General features: G+C 30.0%; 1 protein-coding gene across 2 annotated transcripts in view; it reads right to left on the reverse strand.

Moving 5' to 3' along the window:
• Positions 1-677: 677 nt before the first annotated feature.
• LOC148232978 (uncharacterized) overlaps positions 678-26,177 on the reverse strand; it is an 82,829-nt gene continuing 57,329 nt past the window's right edge. For both annotated transcript variants that reach the window (XM_088191014.1, XM_088191015.1), the window contains 8 exons: positions 22,672-22,925; positions 20,815-20,937; positions 6,503-6,613; positions 5,753-5,886; positions 5,417-5,588; positions 4,899-5,347; positions 4,570-4,821; positions 678-4,493 (listed from right to left, as the gene is read on the reverse strand). In XM_088191014.1, the coding sequence (XP_088047140.1) occupies positions 1,833-4,493; positions 4,570-4,821; positions 4,899-5,347; positions 5,417-5,588; positions 5,753-5,886; positions 6,503-6,613; positions 20,815-20,937; positions 22,672-22,840 (4,071 nt within the window). In that variant the 5' untranslated portion in view covers positions 22,841-22,925 and the 3' untranslated portion in view covers positions 678-1,832. The remainder of the gene's footprint in view (positions 4,494-4,569; positions 4,822-4,898; positions 5,348-5,416; positions 5,589-5,752; positions 5,887-6,502; positions 6,614-20,814; positions 20,938-22,671; positions 22,926-26,177) is intronic.

Below are 26,177 nucleotides of genomic sequence, written 5' to 3' on the forward strand. Positions count from 1 at the left end.
ATCCAGCTGGATATAATAAATCTATGGTGTAATCCTGATTTATAAGCATTACACCGTCGAAAAGAAATATGCAATTTATACAATATTATATATTATGGTTAATTCTGGAATCTTCAAAATTTTTGCTTATGCTAAAACTTATAAATATGAACATACATTTTCTATAATGAAGTTCAAACTTTAATATATAATATTTCTCAGCTTCAATCATTTTTTTTATTTGATTTTACAGATTATGTACACATGCTTTAAAATCACTGGATTACGTAAATTGCCAGTTCTTAAAAAAATATATTTAGCATATAATCTTTGAACTAAGCAGTTGAGTTTTGTTTTCACACCATCTATTTAAGATCGTGTTTTGTGCTTTCGAATTTTTGTTTTAATAGTTTAATATTGTATGAATGTATACATGTTAATATGAATTGTATTAAGATTTTAATCTACAAGCAAATAATAGAAATTTATGTATTGCTGTGAACGTAGCACCCTTAGCGTCATCAGTAAACTAACATTTCACTTTCATATGTATGATTAATTGATTTAACCCACTTCTCAGATTGTGCACATACTTTCTTTTAGATGTGGGAAAATTATTAAATGGTATTATGTTAAAATGGAAAGACATGTACTGTATTTTCAATTCTTTATTGATAAAATATTGCACTAGAAATACAGAAAATATTGCACAATATAAATATTGCATTTAAAACATATACGAGACAATAACAGTATATATTATTATATTATTATTAAAAAAAAAACGTTTAGTATGTATTCAAAAATAACATTATAGGCGTATAAAATTTATGTGAAACTTTAACGAGCCTGCTCCATTATATACCCCAAAAATAATATCCCGTTCACATTAAGAAACCACAACCTTATAATAAATTCACTATCGGCAAGGGTCAAGTCCAGAGACAAAGATCTAAAAATAATTATGATCATCTAAATATATATATTATTGAAAAATAATAATTTTTGAAACTTTGCCGTTTATTGAACTTGTAACCCTATTTAATATTTTTTTCTTAATTATCTATTTTTTACATTTGGCAGGTACGAGGAAGCTAGAAGTGGTCCTTTATATATTTACAACGACGTGGACCACGTAAATAACATGATAAATATATAATTTATTATAAAAATAATACAATATAAAAATAAAATCATTTACAGACAAATATTGATTAAACGCCTTTATGTAGGCATCGGTCTTTTAACTAATTTTGGCTTCTAGCCGCGTAATTAAATATAATGTAACAAAAACGTAAGGTATATTATTTTATAATTAGATATAAGAAACGGTTTATTGCGTTGTTTAATTAATATTACGTAACATAATTTTTCTTACATAGCTATATTGCATCATTAAAATTAAGTACACTGTAAACAAACATTGAACATGTATCTTATCTAATATATTACAACATTGTTCGATAAAATATAATCCTTAACTAATATTGCACTGCCGGCCTGTTATCACAATTAACAAACATCCCAAATATATAACACAAAAATATTGCTTGAAATTTTTTATAAAATATTTATCTGGAATTATAATAAAATAACTATATGTATATTTTAATTATGAAATGATCTAAACATGTGTGTGTATATAACAAAAAATAAATTCGTGATATATAATGGGAGTTTGCTTAAAATTGCACGACATACTAAAACTATCTTAAAAGTAATTAACATATAAAAATAGTAGATCTAATTTTTATTAAAATATATTAATATTTAATATAAAAAATATAAAATTAATTAAAGATATTGCACAAAATATTTATTGCATTTTTCCATTATTGAAAAAAAATATTGCACTAACAGTTGACACGAGTAGCGTTTTTACCATTTAAACTATTTTCGAATGAGAGTTTTCTACCAAAAGTCACATTTGCACACTCTTCTACATGACAGTTGTCGATCTCACTATGATGCACTTCACAGAGTCTCAGATCTGAACCTGTACCACTGTCTATCGATCCAGCTATTAAAGATACTTTTCTGAGACTCCCGAAGAACACTGAATGAGTCTCTATACTCTCAGCTCCAGATTCACTCTGTGCGTCGTCAGATCCGTCTGTGTCGCTTCCATTGATTCTATCTTTTATTTTCTTCTTTGCTGTACCTCTAGAATCGTTGGAATCCGTGCTCAAGTATCCAGAGTCTTCTTTGTGTTGACTCATCGCTCGCCTCCAAGATTTCTTGATACTTTCCCTAGTAGCCTTCCTCGGCGAAAATGGATTCTTTAACTTCTTACCCGCTTTAGGCGTCTGATGTTCTCTAAAATTTATCTTATTGACTGACTTAATTTGATCGTCCTTAGCACTATTTTTTTTAGCTTCTTCAACCGGATTGATGTGTTCGTAGTCCGAGGATTGTTCGCTATGGACAGAAGCACCCGATGGACTCCTTGTGAGTCCTGTTGTATTCGTAACTGTCTTTGTGTCTTTGAAATTAATTATTTCATTGTACTTTGTTTTCCTCGAAATGGGGCTTCTGCCACTCTCGTTTTTTGGCGGCAATGGAGGTGCCAAATGGTCGTTGCTAACTTTCCTCGGGGGCTTAGGGTATTCGTATAGAGGGATGCGATCTTCAGGAGGAATCGGGGGTATTACATCAGGCGGGATTAGGATTGAGTGCCCTTTTGCAGTAGAAGAACTCACTTGCCTTTGCCTTCTACAATGCCTAGATTCAAGAGTTAATAACCTACCTTCTTCACTATCTAAATTTATATTATTATCTATGATCTCATAGTCTCTAGAATCTACTGATTTAGGAGTAGGGCAATTTGACTGAATCTTACTTTTCTCCATCTGTGGCGATTTAGGTTCATACAACGCTCTTAAATTAGTAAAATCTATATTTTTTAAATGCTCTCCGTTTTGAGTGTTTTTAAAAATACCACTTGCTTTAATATCTAAATTACTTTCAGGTAATGGACTCAAAATAAAAGTTCTTTCGGATTGATTAGGCGAATTGATCTTTATCTTAGTTGGTTTTCTATCTAATGTATCTGGTTCAAATCCATCTGATTCGTGAATTTGTATGTAATTATCAGGCGAATCTTTTACTTCAATAGTCAAATGTCCAGGCAGCTCGTCTGGTCCTCTAATCATAGGCTTTCTTTTTCCAAAAGTTGAGTATTCGGATTCAGTAGGTGAACTTGGAGTGCTTCCAAAATTATATCCATTATTGACATACACTTCTGAGACTAAAGATCCTTGCTGTATTTCCGGCAATGTGTAAATGTGATTATCGAAACTATTTTCTATGCGATCACTCTGTGGTGTGATTTTATCAACGATTTCATAATCGTTTGTCTTTGGTTTTACTTCTTTTTGTGAAATAATCGATTGTGGTCTACTACTTGAGTTGAGTTTATAAATCGCATTTCTCATAGTCATTTCTTCATCCATCGGTAAAGCTGTGCTAAGACTTGGACTAGCTTGCGAAGAAGGTACATCTGCGTATTCTGTAGGAGTAGAAAAACCTTTGTTTAGAGGCGATCTTTCTAAACTATCTGTTTCATAATCTAACAGCTGTTTATGCTTTTCAATTATGTTGTTTAACTTTTGTATTGATACTTTTTCTTTTTCTTCCATGAGCTTTTCTTCGTCGCTGATTTGTTTCGGAACATTTTCCATTGATGATCTTCTACTTTTATCTACAGCTAAAGCTTCATTTATCATATCAGGCATTGAGTGTTGTACTGAAACTTTTCTATTTAATTCAGATTTTTCTTTCGGCGGACTTTTTCTTGTTTCAATCGGATTTATAGGGGATATATCGAGTATCTTAGCTACTGTTCTTTCGTGTTCGAAGCGCCTCTGAGGTATATTTGTGAACGTGGGTAGAGGCACGCTGTATCTATTGAATAATTTTGAAGGTTCAGACTTGACTGATGAAGATTTTTTTCTAAAGATAAAATTTTCGGTGGTGTCTTCGGCATAGAGTGATCTTGATGTAAAATCATAATACTTTCTAGGAGGTTCTTGTTTTTCTTTTGGCAACGATCGAAGAGCGTTTAAGAGTCCGCTGCCACTCGAAGTAGGCTTTGCAATGATCTTAGATTCTGAATGGACGCTGTGTGTGGCGCTTGTCGAGTTTGTGAGCGGCACGCCTTCTAGCCATTTTCTGATACTAGTTTGCTTGTTTAAGCCATTAGCCAATGAACAAGAGTGACAAGGGCCTGCCCTGATGTCGGGCAGATAAGTAGATATGCCTTGGTTATTCATCGCCTCGCATCCCGGACAACCGGAACAGTGTGTCCTTCTCCTATTGTTCTCTCGCTTCAAGCTTACAACACTACTCCTTTGACTACCGACTTTATAGAAATTATTTTCAAACGAATAACAAGCCTCTTCTTCCGGAATTCCAATTAGATTCGGCATATATCTTTTAGAAGCCATTTTATGTTTGGCAATTGAGATGACCTCTCGAATTTTTACTAAGAATTCAACGGCAGCCGGAGGAGGAGACTATATAAAATTAAATGCAAATTTATAAGCAATAATGATATATAATCATATTTTTACATCATATAATAATACGTACCATTAATAAATGAGGTTCGAAATAAGCTGGATTGAAATACAACTTTCTTCTGGCAGTGCCTATAGCTCTTACAGTTTCAGGCTTTTCGTATCGGAAATCGCACGTTTCGACGATAGAAACGTTTTCTTCCGGATGTCTTTCAATCCCAGAATCTTCTCTCAATTGCATCATTTCATCTTGATGTGATCTATGATAATGTTTTCTTTGCACGTTGTGTATCATAGGGTGCACAGTCACAGATGTTGCTTGTTGCTATATTCATATAAAATATATGTGTTTATAGAAAACAAATATTTTCACTACATTAACTAAATATGATCAATACTCACAATAAAAGATCCTTCGTTATCTCCTGGAACATGATCTGAAACTTCTTCGGCATCATCTGTAGGTAAGCTACCAGAATCAGTATCGAACTCATTCGCATCCCTCTGATGAAAATGTCTTCCAATACCCAATAAAGGATTATTTTTAATGATTCCGTCTTCATCAACATTAATCTTTCCAGGAAGTCTCTCTCTCTCACTTTGCTTTTCATCTTTAATTATAGTCGATTTTCTCTTTTCTTTAGCCCCTTTTTTCTTACCAGTTTCTACATTTGCTTCATTTTTACTCCTTTTCTTTTTAATATGCAGATATAAAAATATAGAAGCGACATATATCAAGCCTAAAAGTACGGAACTGACCCCTATTGCAATATATTCAGAAACTGAGAGACCTGGAGTTGTTGTATCATCTGAAGATCTCGCATCTGGTGAGAAGAGTACTTCGCTTACATCTGTAAATAATATCTCATGTACTACAGCTGTATTTTATATGTTTAAGTAGTACAAAAATAATAATTTACTAGTTATGTGACGAGTTGGCGATCCTGCTATTCTAAAGGCAGCACACGGCGTGAAAACTCCATGAAGACCTCTAGGTCCACCGGAAATTCCAGCTCCGACGTCTCTGCAAAGAAGGTGGACCACCAAGAGTCTACCTTCCATGCGAGTTCTGATTTCGCTCTCTCCAGTCCACTACGAAAATAATATCATCGCAAAAAATTAAACTAGTTTTAGTCGCTTGGTGTTGCCCTGTAATTTCAGATTTTAAACGGATCTGCCTCTTGAATGCTCGGTGTTGGCAATGATGGGTTAAAAGAGTAATTGGAATCTAATTGCGATTGAGTTATTATTGTTACCTGTAGAAATGTTCGGCCCTCGTCTCTGAATAATGAGAATGGTACATCGGAATCGATGGAGTTTCTGAGGTCGATGAATCCATTTCGGGTGAGGAACTGTGCTCCAGATACTGCACAAATTGGGGTTCTGACTCCTATTAAATAAAACGTTATATTATAAGTAAAATATGCAATTCAATGTATTATGTGTTTGCCATAACTTAATTTGATAGATTGATCTAATGTTTTAGTGTTCATATTACGTCGAGATGTTTTTCGGATTTGTAGTCGATTTATTGAGGAAGTTAATAATATATTTTTATGTTCTAAATTACCTTTAAAAAAATCAATAGCATTGCTATTGATTTTTTTCACCTTAATCTCGATAAATATTATATAATACTTTTTTAATGCATTAGATGTTTCTTTATGAAGCTTTCGATATTTTAAATCATGAACACGCGATCGGATTCAGAGACGTGATAATATTTTTTGTCCTTCAGACATTCTTTACGGTCTGCTTGTCCTCTTTATTATCGTTATTCGCTCTGTAGAATAAGTGAGAATCATAAACTATAATTTTCAGCGTAAAATGATAGGACTGAATAAATATTTTTTCCTTGAAGTACAACAACTGAAACATTTTTGTTAATTTTCCGGAATGAAGTTTACTATAATTTAAGTCAGAATATTTTTTGCTTGATATATTTACATATTATTTAATCAAATATTCTACAATATAGAAAATCTATTTGTTTTTTATATATTTACCTGGAAAGCTTATCTCCTTAGATGGATGAATTATCTGACCCTTGAGTGGCAGGAAGACGTAGGGAATCCTTTGTGCAGAAAGACCCGTGCCAAACTGCGCTATCGGGCACTCTGTCATAAAGAAGAAAAAACACAATATAAATATTTCATCGCCAATTTTTATAGCCAAATTATTTTTCAATACATCAAAGCATCGCCGGACAATTACGAGTGAATCGATGTTCTCGTATTAACCAATCAGTATGCAAATATGCGGTTTAATTGCGCCGCAAAAAATAAGCTTCTTTTAAGAGAACAATTTGCGTGCCGATCTGGAAAATACCATAGCTGTAAAACTGTTGATTGATGATCGCTCGTTTAAAGGCGAGCTTCCGAAATAAGCTCGGTTTTAAGACTTACCAAACATAAAATACTATCTAAAAGGCAAATCTCGAATGTCTCAAAACTATAATTGCCATTGCGAATCTCTTATCGTAAAAAATCAATCTTGGCTTAATGGAAGGTTGTGTTTGACACTTTACGGCAACGTTCGCTATATAACGCTGTTTTATGCACATGTAAAGTGTTGAATGATAAAATCATATAATGGTTATAAATTGCGATGTTAAAATATTATATATTTTATGATTTCAATGCATTTTATGCGTTTGCATTAGTAACGATCAAATGGCGTATTATTTTTATTTGTTACTCGTTTCCTTATCAACATTATTATTTATAGTAGTATGTATGTACATACGTAGAAGCTTTAAAATATATAAATTGATTTTTCATCGTTAATGAAATATCAGTTGTGGCTTCTAGAACTAGTACTATTCAAACGGATTTTATAGTCTTAATTAGCAATACCAATAATTATCACTTGATGAAAGTTCTGCGAATCATAATTTTCAGTCTATGACAATATAGTAGTTATTGTGAAAAACTTATATGTTAATGTTCCGTTTTATTGAATCGTTATTCATTCAAGGGTGGAGTACTTTTGCAGGCACATCGATTATTTCAGATGCCGAGATAATAACAGTAGTAGGTGGACATGTGTTCCTACTATATATATTATATATGTATAGGTATGGTATTGAACGGCATCTTGCAACTTGCCGCTTCTACATCTCGATAACGGGTTAAATACGTAATGTTCTTGTTTGTTTTAGCGGGTGGTTTAATGCAGCCTCCCTGTTTATATCCGGTTAGACCGATCTTTATCTGTGAGTCGTTAGTCGAACTCGGTTTATGCGCTTTTAAAATAGAAACACGCGAAATCTGATGGGTGACTAGTAATGTTTTCCAGACGGTTTGCATCGTTACAGATAAAAGGTTCGATGTTATTATAATGTTGATGATTTCATGCAAAGTGCAATGTGGAGTGATCTTGTAACGCGTTAGGATAATAATATAAGTGTGGTAATCAATCAGTGTAAGCATGTACATACATTAAGTACTAATGGATGTTGCTTGATAAATGTGCAAAATATAAAATTGTATATATCAAGCGCATGTAAGCAACTGTTTTTCTTAAGCAAAATAATATAATTTTTAATACTTTGACCTAGTATTAAAACAGTGAAATGCTGTAACCGTTAGTTTGTTATCGCGTTAACGAGTTGACATTTATTATCGCATTAACGAGTTATTAACATTTACTAAATTTTTAATATTATAGATGCATTTCTTCGACAAAGAATGACAAATTAATATTTAGAGCTAACATTTTTCGACTGAACTAGTTGAAGTTTTTAATCTATCATCTACCATCGGTCCTTTTAATAATGATCGAATCTTATATGAACATTTGAATTAAACTATCGTGTGTGGAAGCTTAGAAGTAGGAATTATTATATAATTTTAATTTCGGTCATTTATTATAAATTTAGTTTTTTCAGATTTTCCTAATCTCACGGATGAATATCGTGAAATTAGAAAAATATCTCTAATTTTTTTTGTTATCTATTAAATAAAGTCAGTTTTTAATATATACTATAATAATACTAAACAATAAATTAAGTTTATTAAATAAATTTATTGATATATAATATCTAAAATATAAACATTAAATAGATTATTTTTTACTCTTTCACGTTAACGTGTAACGAAAATAATTGCAATGGCGGAGGGATAGGCAAATATTTGGGGTAACAGAAATTTGTGGTTTATTTGATATTATTATTTAGTTTAGGATCTTGTATTATAAAAATTTCTTCAATAATTATTTATTGTAAATCTAATTTAGTGGAAACAGAATCAACAACGACTCTAAGTAAGTAGTGAGACTGTGATAAATATATTAATGAATATAAAATATGTATACAGTTTATATTAAATATACCTCGATGTAATTTTTATTAGTTATCACGATATTCATCTGTGGTAAAACCAGTGGTAATTGATTGGAATTAAAATTATATATTAATCATTACTTCCGATCTCTAAGACACAATATACATTTAAAAAAATCTTATTAGAATTCACACTCGGGTCTTGTATATATTAGTCACCGAATATACTACTATTATTTTTCTAAATGTGATACTATAGTAGAATATTCGATATTTATTGAAAAAAGAAATGTTTTAATTAGAAAATCTTGGTTTTATAAATATGAAATAGATAAAAATGTAAAATATGTAGTCAAAAATACAAGGGAAAAAAGAGGATCTAAATCTACGAAGTGTAGAATAATCATAAAAAAATTTAATTAAGCTTTGCAACTCGATTTAGTTCTATCAAATTTAGTTAAACTAAACCATAAGCAAATTAAGCGATATTAACGTGTTCCGATTACAAATGTAGCAATAATATATAAAAAATATTTATTTATTTTTGTGTTACTATAAATAAATTTACTTTGTGTTTATTATTATATATTATAGTTTGATATGCAACGATACACATACAATTTACTTTTCATCAAATTGTCAGATTATATTTATGATCAAATTATAATTTGTACATATGTGTACATATATGTAACGCATAGTAAACTTGTTTATTTTTTATGATAGCCCAAAGCAAATTCTACCATAATTTTACGAGTTGTGAAGAATCGGATATATTTTGGCAGTTTGTTCCCATTTATTAAGCAATGATAATTTTTTACTGTTTTATGATTACGCTCCATATTTACTTTACAGCATCAATCTCACACAACACACCGGCAGCTGTAATGGAAAAGCAATAAAATCTTGATTGTTAACCGGGCAGTACGGCAAATTCTGTTGAAAATAATTATCTCAGCACTTAACACGTTGGCGGCTGCGTTCCGATTGGAAAATTAAAAAATCGAACCGTCCCCTATAGCCGTTAAGGTGTTGTCCGTTCTCAAAGATAATTCCCTCTCGTTATTGCCCCGCTAATTGACGTGCATTATCGCGATTTGCCGCGAAGCGAGTGAACACACATTGCCAGCGGTTCCCAAAGTGTGTTGCGTGAGAACACGCCGTTAGCTTTGGTTCGATTCGACGCGGCCGGTGTGTGTGTAGCGTTTGTCATTTCGTATCGACGAACGCAATTAAAACAAATTGATATTGTTACTCGTGAGAAAAATTGCCGGTATCGAGAGGGGTGAGATAAGAAATTTATCAACTGGATGAGTGAGTGATATTGTACTTATAACAAAAGATCTTAAAAATGTGTATATCACATTTATATTCATTTTATACAGTATATAGATTAAATTTAAGCCATACATTAGTGTTTCGCATTAAAATTTACCGTAGCGGGATTGAGATTTATTGACATAGATAAACATGTGATTAATTTGAGAGAACCATTCTTAATATATTTACATACATAGATCAGAAGGCGGTTCTTCAGAAATTTGATTCATCTGATTTTTTTGTAATTAATTGAGATACAATATTTCACTTGATCGTATACTAAAAAATTAATCATTAATATCTCATTTTTTAAAAATTTATTTAAGTAATTAATATTAATACAAATAAAGCACCAAGATTTGAATTAATTATGAAAAAGTTTTGGAAAAAGGCAATTGTTCAACCCCTGTTTATATTTTGAACAAATTTATAGATATTAAAATCATTACTATATTTTTTATATTTATCAAATGATAAGTATATCGAGCGTATATCCGTATCTTGTGCTTTAGAGCTAATAGTAGAGGAGTAAACCCGAACTTGCCATATCTTTCTCAATTATGAATAATGATGAAATGGTTAGCTCTTGAACTGAACGTGTTAACGCAAATAGAGTATAGTGATTTAGGTGTCAAAGACGCCACCAGTGCTATAAATGTTTTGATGCTAAACTCTAAATGAGACTCATGCAGCACGTCAATATCGAGGCAGCAAACTCCTCAATGTAGACGATTTGAAAAGACGGCTGAAGAGGAGTAAGCTTTTCTAACTAGTTATCTTTACTGGAACTCATTTAGTATTAGTGATTGTGTAGTGTAAAACAGAAACATTTTGGACGCCAATGGGTGAACATAGTGTTTAAAATATAAATTATTAAACTCTGATTAAGCTCTGAATTTAAGTGTTACTATATCAAAGGTAACGCCAAATATTGATAAAAACTAAATAATCTTGATTCAACTTACCGTTTCTTACGTGCAAGTAACTTAAGCTATATTTGTAATTTTAAAACTTGAAAAATTATTTGTTTTTAAATGAAATTTTATTGTTCAATGTCTGTATTTAATTGGCAATTATGAATTTTAAGCGACTGACGCCGACATGAACATAAACTACTCTTTCAGTACCTGTCAAGTATATATTAACAGTAATTTTGGAAGGCTTGGAATGTTCTGCATTAAAGAATGTATTAAATTTATTAAACTTTCGTGAAATAAATTATAATTTTTACGTCTCAGAGTATAACATTTTTTAAGACGTAGTTTAGATGAACAAGTGGAGGTAAAAACTTCCTTATGTTTTTATAAAGCAAGGGTAAAAATCCTTGGTAGCTAGTGTGTGTAATTCGAATACACCTAAACTTTATCTTAAAAAGTAACGATCCCTACAAACTTTGCTACATTTTTAATATTCTTACAATGTAACTGAGATTTAAAAAAAAGGATGTGTAATCTATAAGGAAAGGCATAAGATTGCTTATGTTTTTATAAAGTGTTTATGTAATACGCATATACTCAATCACATTGGAAGGCTTGGAAAAAAGTAACATTTTTACTCTTTTTATAGTATAACTGAGCATTTTTTGAAAATAAGGTAAAATAGTTAGGAAGAGGTGAAAGATTGCTTTTGTTCAAATAAAGCAAACGTTCTGAGTTATTGTGCGTAATACGCATAAACTAAAACACATTGGAAGGCTTGGAATGCATTGTCTTAAAAAGTAACATTTTTACTCCTCTTAGGGTATAATTGAACATTTTTTAAAATAAGGTAAAATATATAAGAATAGGTAGAAGGTTTATTATGTTCTAATAAAGCAAGTGTGTAATATTTGCTGTAATTAATTACTGATATTCTAACCAAATACCAGAGATAAAAACATAAACCACTTTTCACAGTTAGCGAAATAATTCTGCAGTATTTAATCTTAGCCTCAATTTATAAAAAAGAAACATGGCTACATTAAAATTGATTCAGTCCAATTAACTGACGCGCATAAAAATACATAAATTAAAATTTAGTGCAAGTTGCTGGTTTATAATTATTTTTTACTTTACAAAAGGGAATTAAAAGGATAAAAAAGTCAATAAGTAACCGTAAAATACAAAAACCTTGTATAAAGTAAAATAAATAAATAAAAAAATACACATGGATGCATGATACGTGTTAAGCGTGTTTCTGTTTTAATAAAGCAAATGTGAAAATATTTGCTGCGTCTGAGTTACTTTGTGTAATAAATACAAACTTAAAAAAAATTGAAGGCTTGGAATGCTCTGTTTTAAAAAGTAACTATGTATACAAACTTTATTACTAAAAAAATATTATTTTTAATATTCTTATTATGTAACTGGGATTTTTTTTAAATGTAGATTAAATGGATAAGAGGGTGTAGAAAATTACTTTTTGTTAAAAAGCAAAGGTGAAAATCCTTGCTGCGTTTTGATATAGTGTCTGTAATACTCATACATTCAAACAAATTGGAAAGCTTGGAATGCTCTGTCTTAATGCGTACAACTTTTGTACGAATTTTTTTGTAATTTTAAACAAGTCACAGAGTTAATATCATAATAATATCTAAAATATACATATTTTGTATACTTATATTTAATCTGAATAGTTCAACATCGATTCCGATAATCTCAAACACATATCACGAGCATTCCCACCCATTGGTGATTTATTTTTCGGTAGCTGGTCATAAATTTAATTCGATGACTGTGCTATTAGTTTCGAGCGCTTCAAAAAGACGGCGAGCGATCAATCACGACATAGTTGGGCGGATCATTACCGATTCGTGACGGGAGACTTTTTAGGAGTCGATCGACTATTAAACCTTTTATTCGGCTCTGATCATCGCGCTAATGAAGTGAGAACTGTCTCGACGGTGCGAGACGTCATAATCCGAAGAAGAGAGAAGCTCTATACCCAAGTTCGAGTATACATATGTATGTATATAAATTATTATCGTCGGTAAAAATCACACAGCACGGACCGCCGCCGAACTTGTTGGATGGAGAAGAAAAGCGATTTTATTGCGGTGCTTAATTTTTTTAACTTTGTATTTTTTAATGGTAAAACGCGTTTAAGGATGTTGGTAAAACTGACGGTTAACTGAAATTCAATCGCGGTGGTTAACGAGGTCGATTTATTGATCGCGCGTGCTCGATGAAGTCGTCTTTAATTATGGATAAATTGTTTTTTGACGTGTGTCATTAATTATATATATATATTAGCATTACACAATATTAATTTATTAAAAATATTAATAAAATTATTGTCATAAGTTGTGCTAAGAGCGTCATTAATAAAGCTAGATAAACAATATTCGAATAAATATTAGAAATTGTCCCTAATTTAATCGCTGTAATGGCTTTCCACTTTTTTCTTTTGGAAAGTTACATACCGATAAACATATATTTATAAAAACATATATGTTTAAATACATTTTAAAAGCTAAGTAAATATTCCGGATTAGATATTAAAAATGAAAAATATAAAAACATCTTAATGTTATATTTTTCTTGGTAAACCAATAAACTTTGATTCATATGATTGGCATAAGTATATAAAACGGTGTCAAGAAACTCGTATCTCACATAATTAACGAGTAAAATTTCATATTTGCATATTTGATTTGGACATCTTAATCTCGTTTATAACTATCATCTATAAATTCAGTATTTTATCTATCAAGATTATGTTATAAATACTTAAAATATAATAGCAGCATAAAATACGTATTAAAATCGTTCGAGTTTCATAATTTTTATTGGTCACTCTTTCTTAAAAAAATTAATAAAATACGTAATTAATTCGTAAAACTTTAATGTTTTATTGCAAACACATATTTTATCTGCTTTTATTAAAAAGACACGGACAAACTTATGTTTAATTTTGCTAAATTTAAATAATTTTAATAAGATGCTAAAATTATATACAATAACATCTTTTTAGCTTATTTTTATTTTAAATAAGTTAAGAATCATGTAAATAAAAAAATTAATAATAATGTAATTTTAATATAAATATCGTGTTTATATGATATGTGATTCAGTAATATAAAAATTGCGCACATGAAAATTGTACACAGCGAAAATTTCGTAATTTATGAATTTTTTTATCAATATATTATATTGTACCTATATATTTATATATTATACACGTTTAAAAGTTTATGTAGATTAATAAGTATTGGGTTGTCCAAGCAGTGGTTTTCAACTTTTAAGTGCACAATTTTATTTTGCTATGGTCACTATTTATGCTAGAGTTATTTTATAATGCCTTGAGAGGTTTCCCCAATGCGTCATTATGGCTATTAAAAAAAATAAAAACAATATTGTGCACACTTAAAATAGATGAGCACAATTCCATAAAAGTTTTTCAGCTTCTCATAGCTATCGTTAAAACATAATTTTGTTTTGTAAGTTCGTTTAGAAGCTAAATGGCTCATGCAAAAGCAGCGTTCACAAGCGCTGACAATCTGGCCGCGGCAGTAAAGAATAAGGGACGTGATCGCGACTCTCTAGGGCACTCTTAAGCTCATAGCTAAAAATCGCGTTAAGTCGCAAACAATAGAAAACACGGATTTCATACTAACCGAAAGGAAATTAGTACAGTTAAATACAGTAATGATTAAATAAATTTGTGCTAGGTCGTGCATATATAGTATAAAAATTCTCTAAATACGAGTTAATTCAGCTAATAGTAATAATTAGAATAAAAACATCGTAGCGAATATAATAGGATGCAATCTCAGGTGTATTTTGTAAATACATCAGTTACAGATAAATCGGTGGTAGTATTAAGTGTTATACTGTATAAAACTTGATGCATAGGATAAATAAATAAATAGACATATGTCAGTAATAATATTTTCTTGATAAACGCATTAGAATAATTATCTGTATTTTTTTCTAATTAGCTATTTTTTTAACCTATTATAAAATAACTGCTTTTGCCCATATTTTCCAAAATTTGAAAACATAGATTTAAAAGGTAATAAAGAAAATCAAAGTCCTTTTAGTTCAGAGTCGAACGAAAGTCTAAAAATGCGATAATAATTCAAAGCACTATTTGATTGCCCTGTAAATTGGTAGATGTGTTAAATATGGTTTGAATAGTGGCTGACAGTAGCAGTACGAACCAGGCACGCAACAAGGTGGCACAGGCGTAGGTTAAAACGTTTATATTATACATACAAGTGAATCAGTTTTATGAATAGTGAAGGGGTAAAACCCCTTTTTAAATTATCGAGAAAAAAAATATTCAGTATGGTGAAACATATCTGTCATTCTTGAAAGTGTACAGTGGGCTAAGAAGTTAAGTAATGGCGTGAGCTTTGTAGTAGACTCTTCAAATAAAGTCCATAATAGTGAAAGAAAATCGCCGAGTAACGATGAACGGAATAGTCTCACTTATAGAAACGAATCATGAATCAGTATACTACGTGGTCTATGGTGTTTTTAGTTCCACAAATTAACTTTATTGTGGTTACCCCTCTAGCTGAAAATACGATGTATTGGTGAATTTCTATAGAAAGTTAATATTGGGGAAGAAACTTGGTTTTACTAGCTCCAGTCAGTAAGAAAGGTGCCATGCACTTTTTAATCGCTATGGAGACTGTTTAATTTTATAATTTTCATTTAACACGAGATAAAAATTTAGTTAAACAATTATTTTATGCACTTTGTCTCTGTCATAAAAACATTACATATACTAAAAAAATGTTTGTTTTATGACTGTATCGAATATGATACAGGTCATTTTGTATATAACTGTTTTTTATTAAGTTTTTAATTAAGTGTACCAGTCCACAATACGATTGAACGACCAATAAAATAATTTTATTGGTCGGCGGCTTCGGTGCAAGAATTGTTAAGGCCGCATATCAATTTCGTACCATTGTGGTACGTTAATGCGAATTAAAATAAAAATACCATAAGTTAACTGACCACCAAAGCAGCGGCATCGCCTTTTATACTATAAACACATATTTTTTGTTCAACGTCGTCACATTTGAATATTAATGGCACCCGAAGGCTTTAAAAGAAAATTCTTCATACAGAAAAAATCGCACGCAATAACGATTTAATAGTTATAACACTATACGTGTATCAATTTTATTTAGAGCATTAAATGACAATTTAGAGCGGCCTTGGATACAATTTATAATATATTATGTTACAAGCTCGATACGAGCTCGTAAAAATTTACGATCGTTTTTTTAGATATCTAGGTATGTATTTTTTTTGAGTATGTCTATCGAACGGGTCTTATATTATTATTATCGGTACTTAAAATAATCGCGAACCACGCGTCTATTTAAATTATTATTACCTATCAACCCTTTCGGTTGAAACCATAGTTTTAGAGCTACTGGTTTAAACCGCTATAACACCCCGGAGGCATGAGCTCTGGTATTGATTAACTATTTAAAATTAATAACACCCTATGGCTAATAAAGTATTCCCGATTATTATCAAGTGTGCCTGATACGGTTTCGGATAATACAATCAGTACAATTTCGTACTGTAATGATATCAAAATTGCATAGTAATGCCGTTTTGATATACTGGCTTGAAAATTGTGATGTAATGTTTTTTTTTATGAGGTTTCAAATTGAAACACCCATTGAGTACTTAAGCGCTAAATAAATGATATACGTTTGAGATTGTAGCAAAAAATATGTAATGCATCGATTTGACGGTAAATATAATATCAGTTAAATTTTAACGGAGCTTCATATTGTTTTTAATGGTATTTTGGTACAGGTTCTTTGATTGTTGATTAATTAAATTTAATATGATTTTTTTTATAGATGAGCAAAAAATCGATTTGACTATAATCTATGTGATTCCTTAATAGCATTTTTCACGTCATATAAGCTAATGTATTTAATAAAATAATGTACATGTGTCTTTAAATTATAATATATTTAAATACCGACAAAGAATATGGTATAGCAATATTCATTATAAAACTATTCAGTAATTTAATGAAACTGTTATGATTTTCAATAATATGCTTACTATGAATGTCAGGCAAATAATTAAAAAAACACGTTGAAGTAATTGAAAAACACAATTTTTTGTTACCTCAACAATGTTTAAAACAAAGTTTTCATGCAAAGGTAGTTATATAATTTATTTACTGATTTATTGTGATATTAATTTAGATAGATACTTTCATTATTCTTATATATTTATTAATTATACTATTTGTATAAAATCAATACTCAAAAATTGTCTTGAATTGGTCTTAAAACGAATCTTTGCTAACTAGTAGATATTAGGGCAATGATAAATAACAAATATGGTGACACTATTTTGTGAAATTATTCATCGATCATTTCTTAAGCTAGGCATGACTATTACAGTAGAATCATATGGAATTAAAATTAAAATCGTGCATAGAAAATATCATTAGCTTATATACACTTATATGAACTCACGCTTTAATAATCATTGGACTACAAATTTTGCCCCATTTTCTATGTTTCCCTAAAGATTATTACGTTTTTAAATATTTAGACTTATTTTTTGTTTAACATACGGTAGTCAATAATCAGAAATACAATTTTTTTTCATTAGATAACATTTTTTTATAAAACAAAGGATAAAAATACTGAATCTATTTGTAGATTTAGTTTACACTTACAGTAAGGTTTTTAATTTTATCTCTATATTTTAATAATTAAAATATAAATTATGTTTCGTATTCTTTTAATGTTACAAGCCTTTATATTATTTTCATTATAACAAAACGACATAGTATTTATTGAAACCTAAGATTTTGCTAATGAGCTTAAGACTTTTAAAGTTATAGGAAATGTATGATTGTATATCTCTAACACAATTTAATTTGTATTTGTGAAATATGAGTAATGAAATTTTTAATATTAAAAAATAAATAGAACACACTTCTCAAAAAAAAAAAATAGGTTCAATTATTTTTCTTTATATTATAATATTTTTATTTGATATATACAAAGCAAAAAAATATTTTTTAATTTTATGTATTATAGAAGACCAGATATTAACTTTAGTTTAGTAGCTACTAAAATAAACACAGTATTTTATGTGTAATAATATTATAAAATAATAAGATTTATTTGTTATATATTAGCATTATAAAAAAAATTAATTTTTGATACAAAATATGCCATAATCCATAATAAAACTAGCCTATTATAATTCTTTTTTAATTAGCTATTTTTTTAAACATAAAATTAAAAAAGGTCAAAATAAATTATTGTTTTGTGTTAATTTAAAATTAAACATATATTAAATAAAAATATTATAACATAAAGACAAATAATTGAACCTATTTTTTTTAATTAATTAAGTTTCATATATGTATGTATGTAATGGTTTTATGTAAATAACCAAATAGATTGTACAGATTCATTCATGTTTTTTAATAATTCAATAGTTCTGAATGAAAATCTGATTATTGGTCTGATCTTAGAGTTGTTCTTTAATATTTTCAAATAATCCTTGAACGTATTATTTCTGTATAACGATGTGAAACTTCACAAATATTAGTGACTGTTTGTTGTATTAAAGTATAATTTACTTTATATAGCATTATTTAATTTTTTAATACAATACAATAAAATTGCTACTTTTCTTCTGATTGTCAGTTAAATTTATACCTCGAGCTCCAATATTAAAGGGATTATTTGCAATTTGCGCGCTAAAACTATACCATAATTTCCATATACAACTCACCATTGTCTTACTACGAAATATAGTATATAATCAGTCGAACAGGAAAGTATATTATATATACTTAAAACCCTTAGTTATGAAAATACCTTACTTAAAATGATCTCGGTTCGATAAACCGCAAAGACTTGATAATTAATTCAGCGCTTTCTTCTTACCCGCACTTGTAATTTTCCCCGACCTTTCTCAGAATCGAGAATAGTTACATTTTTTCTTCTCCACGACGCTCCACTTTTATCCTCAAATTATCTACGTCACAAGTGGGTCAAATAAAACTTTCTCTGCTGCTTCTTTCGAGCATCTGAAACGTACCAATCGCTTGTAATAAATAAGATTGGCAGTTAAAAAGAAACGATTAATTTAAAATACGTTTCCAAAAAATGTTTGTTTTAGTTTGAGATAAGTAATATGTTATTTCTCTTATATTAAATGACTAGTCTACATTTTTACATAAAGAAACTATAAACATTGAAAAATGTTGGTTTAATTTAACTTTCGACCTGTAGAAGTTTAGTTGAATATTCATTTCTGAATCAATATTCAATTAATATTCTCTGCGGAGGTTCGTGTATTACAAATCGTGCCAAGGCGTGGTTCACACGTGCCACCACACACATGATGCTCTTCCGCGCGATCTTAAATATTTATCTCGAGATGCAGTCGGCGGTTGTCAACCGGCGGCGCGCGTGCCGTCACTTAACCGACAGTGTCACGTTATGTTTGCGTTTGAACGTGATCTTGTCGCGGGCGAATGGCGTAATGCTACATTAAATATTTAAACGACGATTTATTGTGTACGTAATATTTATATAGATCGCTCTTATGCATATTTACTAAAATATGTTTTAACATCTGATTAATAATAAATATGTAAAATAACCGTTAATACAAAATAAAGTGATTTTAATTGACATGCGTTATAAATGGTTATACAGAATCTCAGATCTAAGCAATGGTTACTTTGATCTATTTTGATTAACGTATAATTGCACAAAGAAGAAAACTGGTTCTAATAAATAATATTGATTGTCATTATTTTTACGATTAGAATTTATGCGATTGAATGTTTGATTTATGTGATAAGCGAAATATTCGATTCGATAGGGCCGGTTTTAAAAAACGGAACATCAGGTACCAAAAGGTTTATATTGTGCAACTGCCTTTGTTAATTATAAACGGTTGTTTAATTTTGATTTATTCTATTTGGTTATTATTTTATTTTTCTTATAGTCGAATTTTACAATTTTTAGCAAATGTAATTGTATAAATAAATATTAAAATAATTCGAATAAATTAATATATGAATAAAAGTGTATGCATATTTATAATGTGCATTCAATTTGAACTGCATATTGTAAGTGTGGTTGAAAGGCAATCTGTTCGATGAATGCATGGAAAATAGAAGTAGCTTTTAGTGTGTACATAAAACTTATTTACAACACGTCTCAGGGGGTATATGCGAATTATTATATTCAAGAGATTTCTTAAAACCAACACGTCTGCGTAGCAAATTGGCAATTATCAGTCAGCTTTCTGACCCAGGAAATCATCTTGAAAATTTATTCATGCACTTTTAAGTTAAAGGTTTTAGTTTGAAATGTATTAGTCACAATTATCTAATTTTATATCGGCTCATCGCACAGTTACGTATTAATAAATTTATTTGTGTCGTAAATTAACGTATCGTTGCAAAGTTATTTTATGATCCACGTCGCAAGGCGCCGTTTAATGAAATACCGGTGGAAAAGGAACCAGTTACAATGCTGTCAGGAGATAAATTGCTCTCACATACCCGTAACGATATCTTTATGCAACTCTTGCGGCAAAATTAATATATCCTCGACATGTTCAAATATGATAATTTATATTGTAGAAATGAGGGCTTCCAGTGGCGTAAGGGAAACTAATTCAAATACATAAATCGACAGGACAGGTTCATCGATGTTTCGTATTTATAGTTGCAGGATATTATGTTACATAATTTTATAAATACCTGTGATGTCGTTAACACATTCTCCAGTGTCTTCTCTGAATAATGGAGCATGAGCTGGACAGGCACAATAGCACGAAAGACTCTCTCCTCTTCCTCCACATTCTCTTTTGACACATTCAGCACCTAATAACATTTTTATTGTTAAATACGTGTATTGATTTACATATCAAATCATATCTATGATCTTAACTTCATGATCGTCAACTAGTCAGAAAAGATATAAAAATGTGTTGCTTATTATTGAAAATAATGGAATGAAAGCAAGTCGTTGAGTTTTGCAGCATTTTTTAATCGAAAATGTGAGATCTACATAGCATATGCAAAGTGCTATTATTAAATAATTTTGGTTCAAAATATTTTCTAGTTAAAATAAAAATATTTTATAGCATATATTTAATGAATATAAAGCTAATGTATTCAAGTTAATAATTATATTTTTTTAAAGTAGAAAAAGTGAAACTTTGATTTTTTATACATAATTATACTTTCTATTAACGTTTTATTAAATACACAAAACAAATTATTTCAATTGATTTGTATATAAACATAAACGAATACAAATATGCAAGGTTTTTGTACATTTTATACTTAAAATTTCCTTTCATGTGATTTTTATTGCATTTTTATACTTGTTTTACTTCTACCTCTGATTTTATATAATATATATTTTTCAATTAAATTTTTATAATTGTTAATATATCATACATATTTATAAAAAATATTTTGTAGTTATTTTTATAAAAATAACTATTTCGGGTTTCTAACCCTGAGGGGTGCGACTTTGCAGCCAGTAAGACGCAGGTGGAAACTAGTGAGAATTTTATTAGATTATATTATATATTGCGACAGAATGATGAGCCAGATGTTTTTTCCAAGCAGTGGCGGAGAAGCTGGCGGAGGGATGGTGTCAGTAGAATATGATTAGAGGTCTTGTAGGTGGCGTGGTAGCGACAATATAGCGGGGGTTGATCCCTCTCTGTTGCGCTGCTCATATGATGGAGTCTCTCTTAGTATGTGAGCGTCCATGGCAGTATGTTATCCGCGGGCGGGCGTCTAGTTTTTCCAGTGTCTGCTTCTCCTCATTAGAGTCCAAGCTTAAGTATCCAGGGCTGCAAAGCTTGCTTACCAATCACAATCATGAAGCGATCATCCAGTCAATGCTGTATTCGCTTCTTAGAAAAACGAAATATTTAATTTTTTCGGACATTTGCTTGATTGCTATCTCCGAGGTCGAAGATTTGTGCTATTTGTCTTCCGGTGATATATTGTTTCCCGTGACCGTTGCATAACAAAGAAATATTCATTTAACGCAACGGAAAATTTTTGCGTGTTATTTATGCGGGAACTCTTTAGTTCTAGTCATAACGAGAGCATTTGTGTAATCGCACTATTGTTAAATAATCACTTTTGATCACAGTAATTACGCGAGTTTCAAGAATGAGGTCCTCCACAAATGAGAGCCTGTGTGGTCCCATCAACTACACAACTCTAACGATTTTATAATAATTCACGTATAAATAATGCCATATTTTTTTATGGCACATATCTATTTTTTTTTTAATAATATCACGCGTCTTTGAAAATTGATTTTTGCAATATACTTTTATATCACTAGTATACTTATTGCTGATTAAAAAAAAATATATTTAAAAGTCAAAAGCAATGAAAAGACAGATTTTAACAAAAAGTTGTCAATATTTCATAGAATTTTTCAAACGTTTTCGGTCATAATGAATACCACAATTTAATTGCAAAATTTATGCTTATATTTTACTTTTTTTATTATTATTATAAAATAAGCTTTTGATTTTCTTATATTCGTTATAAAATTAGTCAACGTTAAATTAAAACTCTTACCTTTGAAGGAAAAAGTATCTCCAGCTTCGATCCTGGTGATGTTGGAGACATCTGAAGGCTGATTATGAATAAAATTGGTTGGACTGGCTAGCACACAAGCGTAAAGGCTCCAGATTAAAACTAAAACCCACCACTTTCCGGTGGGTTCAAATCCCACTGAGGATTTCATTGAAAAAGTTCGAACATATCTGAACGATCATCTGTCCGCTCAGGCTTTCGTCCGGCAATAAAGACATCGGTGTTTTATTGATAACCTGGAATAACGGAAATAAAAATAATTATTAGTTACTTCATTTTAATAGTAATTATAGTAATAATCATAAAATAAATGAGGGTATGGTTATTGCAGGATGTTCATTTAACAAATGACAGGCGCGATAATGCTTATGCTGTGTTTTATATAATCATTCGTGGTATCTATTGCAACAATGTTGCATTGCATATATCGCTTGTAAGATTAAAACATATGTAATATTTTTAAGGAAATATATGATATGTAAATTTAATTTAATAATAGCATATAACATGTTTAAAGCCTAACACAGTAAGATGTAACGTTAGAAACATTAAGTTGCAAACTCTGAATCTAAAACACATTATCAACTTTACGAACATTATTAGTAACGGTTGTTATAAATGTAATTATTTAATTTTATTATTATGGATTGTATACATTCGCAGTATATATTATTATCTCACACCCAACATTAGACTTTAGTCTGATTACAATTGTATATAGATGGTTTTTCATTAATTACATTTTATAATTCTCAATTGCCGATCAATAAGGTATGGTTTATTATAACTAGCGATTCATGGATATTATAAATAACGGTTGTGGTAGATGTATCACTATATTTTTAATCTTCAGCTAACATGGTTCAATATTTAACTTAATTAATAAGTTCTTAAGGATGTTCAGTAGGCAAGAGGCATTGAACTTAATCATTTTTCATTTAACTGACAGACCGCACTTATCGTCGATTATTTCTCGATCAGGTTTCCCCCGTTTTCCAGATTGGCTTTGGTAAATATTACTAAGAATCCGAGGTTAGAAAATTATCCCATAATTGCGATCTTGATTGAATCGCACTTGGCTTGCATATAATTTCAGAGATGTAACAGGAATTACGGTATATATTTAGAAAAAAAAAACACAATAAATACAGGCTTGATTTAAATTTTACATATTTTATTTGAAAGAAATAACATATTTTTTAGGCTGTTTATTGTTATTATTTCTGTAATTATTTTTTACTAACATTTGTATTAGTCACAATGATAAAATACATATTACGAATTGAATAATTTTATGCTTTAAATCACAATTATAAATTTTTAAACTAGATACAGAAAATTAAATTTTTAGTATAAAAATTGTCTATTTTTTCCGCTTGTATTATATTGTAGATAATCTATTGCTTTGATTTTTTAGAGTAGCATGGTTTTTGATGTAAAAAATAATTATTTATTTATATAACCAAATTATTTTAAAGTTTTAATTAAAAAAAAATATTATCAATTGCATAAATTTTTAACTTATATATATATTTTAATGTATCACACAATCGTTTTTATTGCTTTCAATCAAATTATCTTGAGTGAGAAAAGTTCATTATTTAAAAAGACGTTGTATTTTACCTAATATGTTATTTTATGAAGAAGGCATTATATTTTTTTTATTAAATATTTCTTAGGGTGAAATGTATTAGATATATTAACCATAAATATATGTTACACATAGAATAAATTTCAGACATCTTTTTCGTAGTTGTTACTTTATACATATGTTTAAATGCAGAGAAAATGAGCACATACAAATTTAAATCTCCATATTGTATTTTTAAAAAGTACATACTTTACGTTAAACGCAGATGTGTTTAACGTAAACATTTTTAGAACTATTTTATAATAGATTATTAAAGCAAATGCATATTGCCACATGTCGAAATAGAAACAATAAGTGGCATACAGTATAACATTTTTTAATGAATAACTTATTAAAAAATTGAAGATTTTTTTAGATCGATCAACTTATTTTTTTTTAAATAAGCATATAATAAAATGCATTTTTAAGCTATTTTTTAATAATTTTACCATTTTAATTGAATTTATTAAAAATTGTATTAAATTTATATAGCTACTATACAATTAAATATTTAAACATAATGACAATGGCTTTTCGTCATCTCCATGTCAATATACTCGGCCAGAAAACCACATTCCACTCATGTTTTTTATATCAATACAGATATTTACTAGCAATGATATTTTTTTATGAGAGTCGGTATTTTTTATATTTAAATAAATACGAAGCATAAAAGGATAAAAACTTCAAAATTAGGACACATCCACTAAATGTATTTACGCCTAAAAAGACAAACTGCCAGATGGCTATCGTAAAATCAAATGGTAGAAATAACAATAGTCCTCTTGCGTAGAGTAGAATGCATCGCACATCTTTTCCACACAAAGAGTAGTGTTATTCTGGGTGCTTACGCCTCGGGACTGATGTGCTAAAAGGTGGTCCGTTAAATATTAACAATTAATTATCTCTCTTTATTTGTTAGGTATTACTTTTGAGATTTATTTGTATTTGTTCGAAATAGTCGTTATAATGTTCTCTAAGTTAATTGTGCAGGTGGTTAGCATGTGGCATGTATGTAAATTTAATGACCTATGAATCTTGGTACAATATTGTTTTGCATTATACTTAAAAGCATGTAAATATGACATGTTTGATTTTGTTCCTAGACGGCATATATGAGTTATTCTAATTGAAACCACCATCGTAGAAATACATACGTTATTTCAATTATCAAGACATCACATGCTGAAAACTTGAATGCACTAAGTTAGTCCAAGCGGTCTCGGGTCAACATCAGCATTCTGGTGGGCGAGGTCCGATCTTCTACATAGATTGAACCTCAGCGGAGAGGAAAGTTTCTTCGGAGGGTCTTTGCATGGTTTATGGGCAGCCTCCGGGATTATCTGGCCAGTTACACATTATGCATCGCGTGTGTACGTAATACGTGCGTGGAAACAATGCCGCATTGTGTGTATGTGAGCGGCGTACGAAAGCCGCGAAAATAAAATATTAACCGTATGATAGATTGCACGTGTAAAATGTTATGTTACCACTTGTCGGACCGGTGTGTTGCGGTCGTTAGTGGTCGCGGTCGATTTGCAGTAGTTGCCCGTAACTGCAGCCGAGTGACAGATTTACAGGTTGACATTGCTTATGTACGAAATGGTCTTTATTGACAGGATGGAAATGAGAATGTTGGGCTGGTGTAGAATAGTTGGAGAAGCATGAAAAGGGCGGCGCGTCTTTGCATTTGATGTATATTAAACGTGCGTGGAATGAAGGAATATGTTGAAATTGTATCTACTTTTTTTAAACTCTTATTTAAATAATGTAGATTTCTTATGCACGTTAAAGCAGAAGCATGCATTTATATAATGGATTCATTTTAAGATATAGCAATATGTTTTATCTTATCTAT

Source organism: Plectrocnemia conspersa, unplaced genomic scaffold, assembly GCF_051122295.1.
Source record: "Plectrocnemia conspersa isolate PC_06_02 unplaced genomic scaffold, ASM5112229v1 ptg000008l, whole genome shotgun sequence".
In the NCBI taxonomy this organism is placed as follows: Eukaryota; Metazoa; Arthropoda; class Insecta; order Trichoptera; family Polycentropodidae; genus Plectrocnemia; species Plectrocnemia conspersa.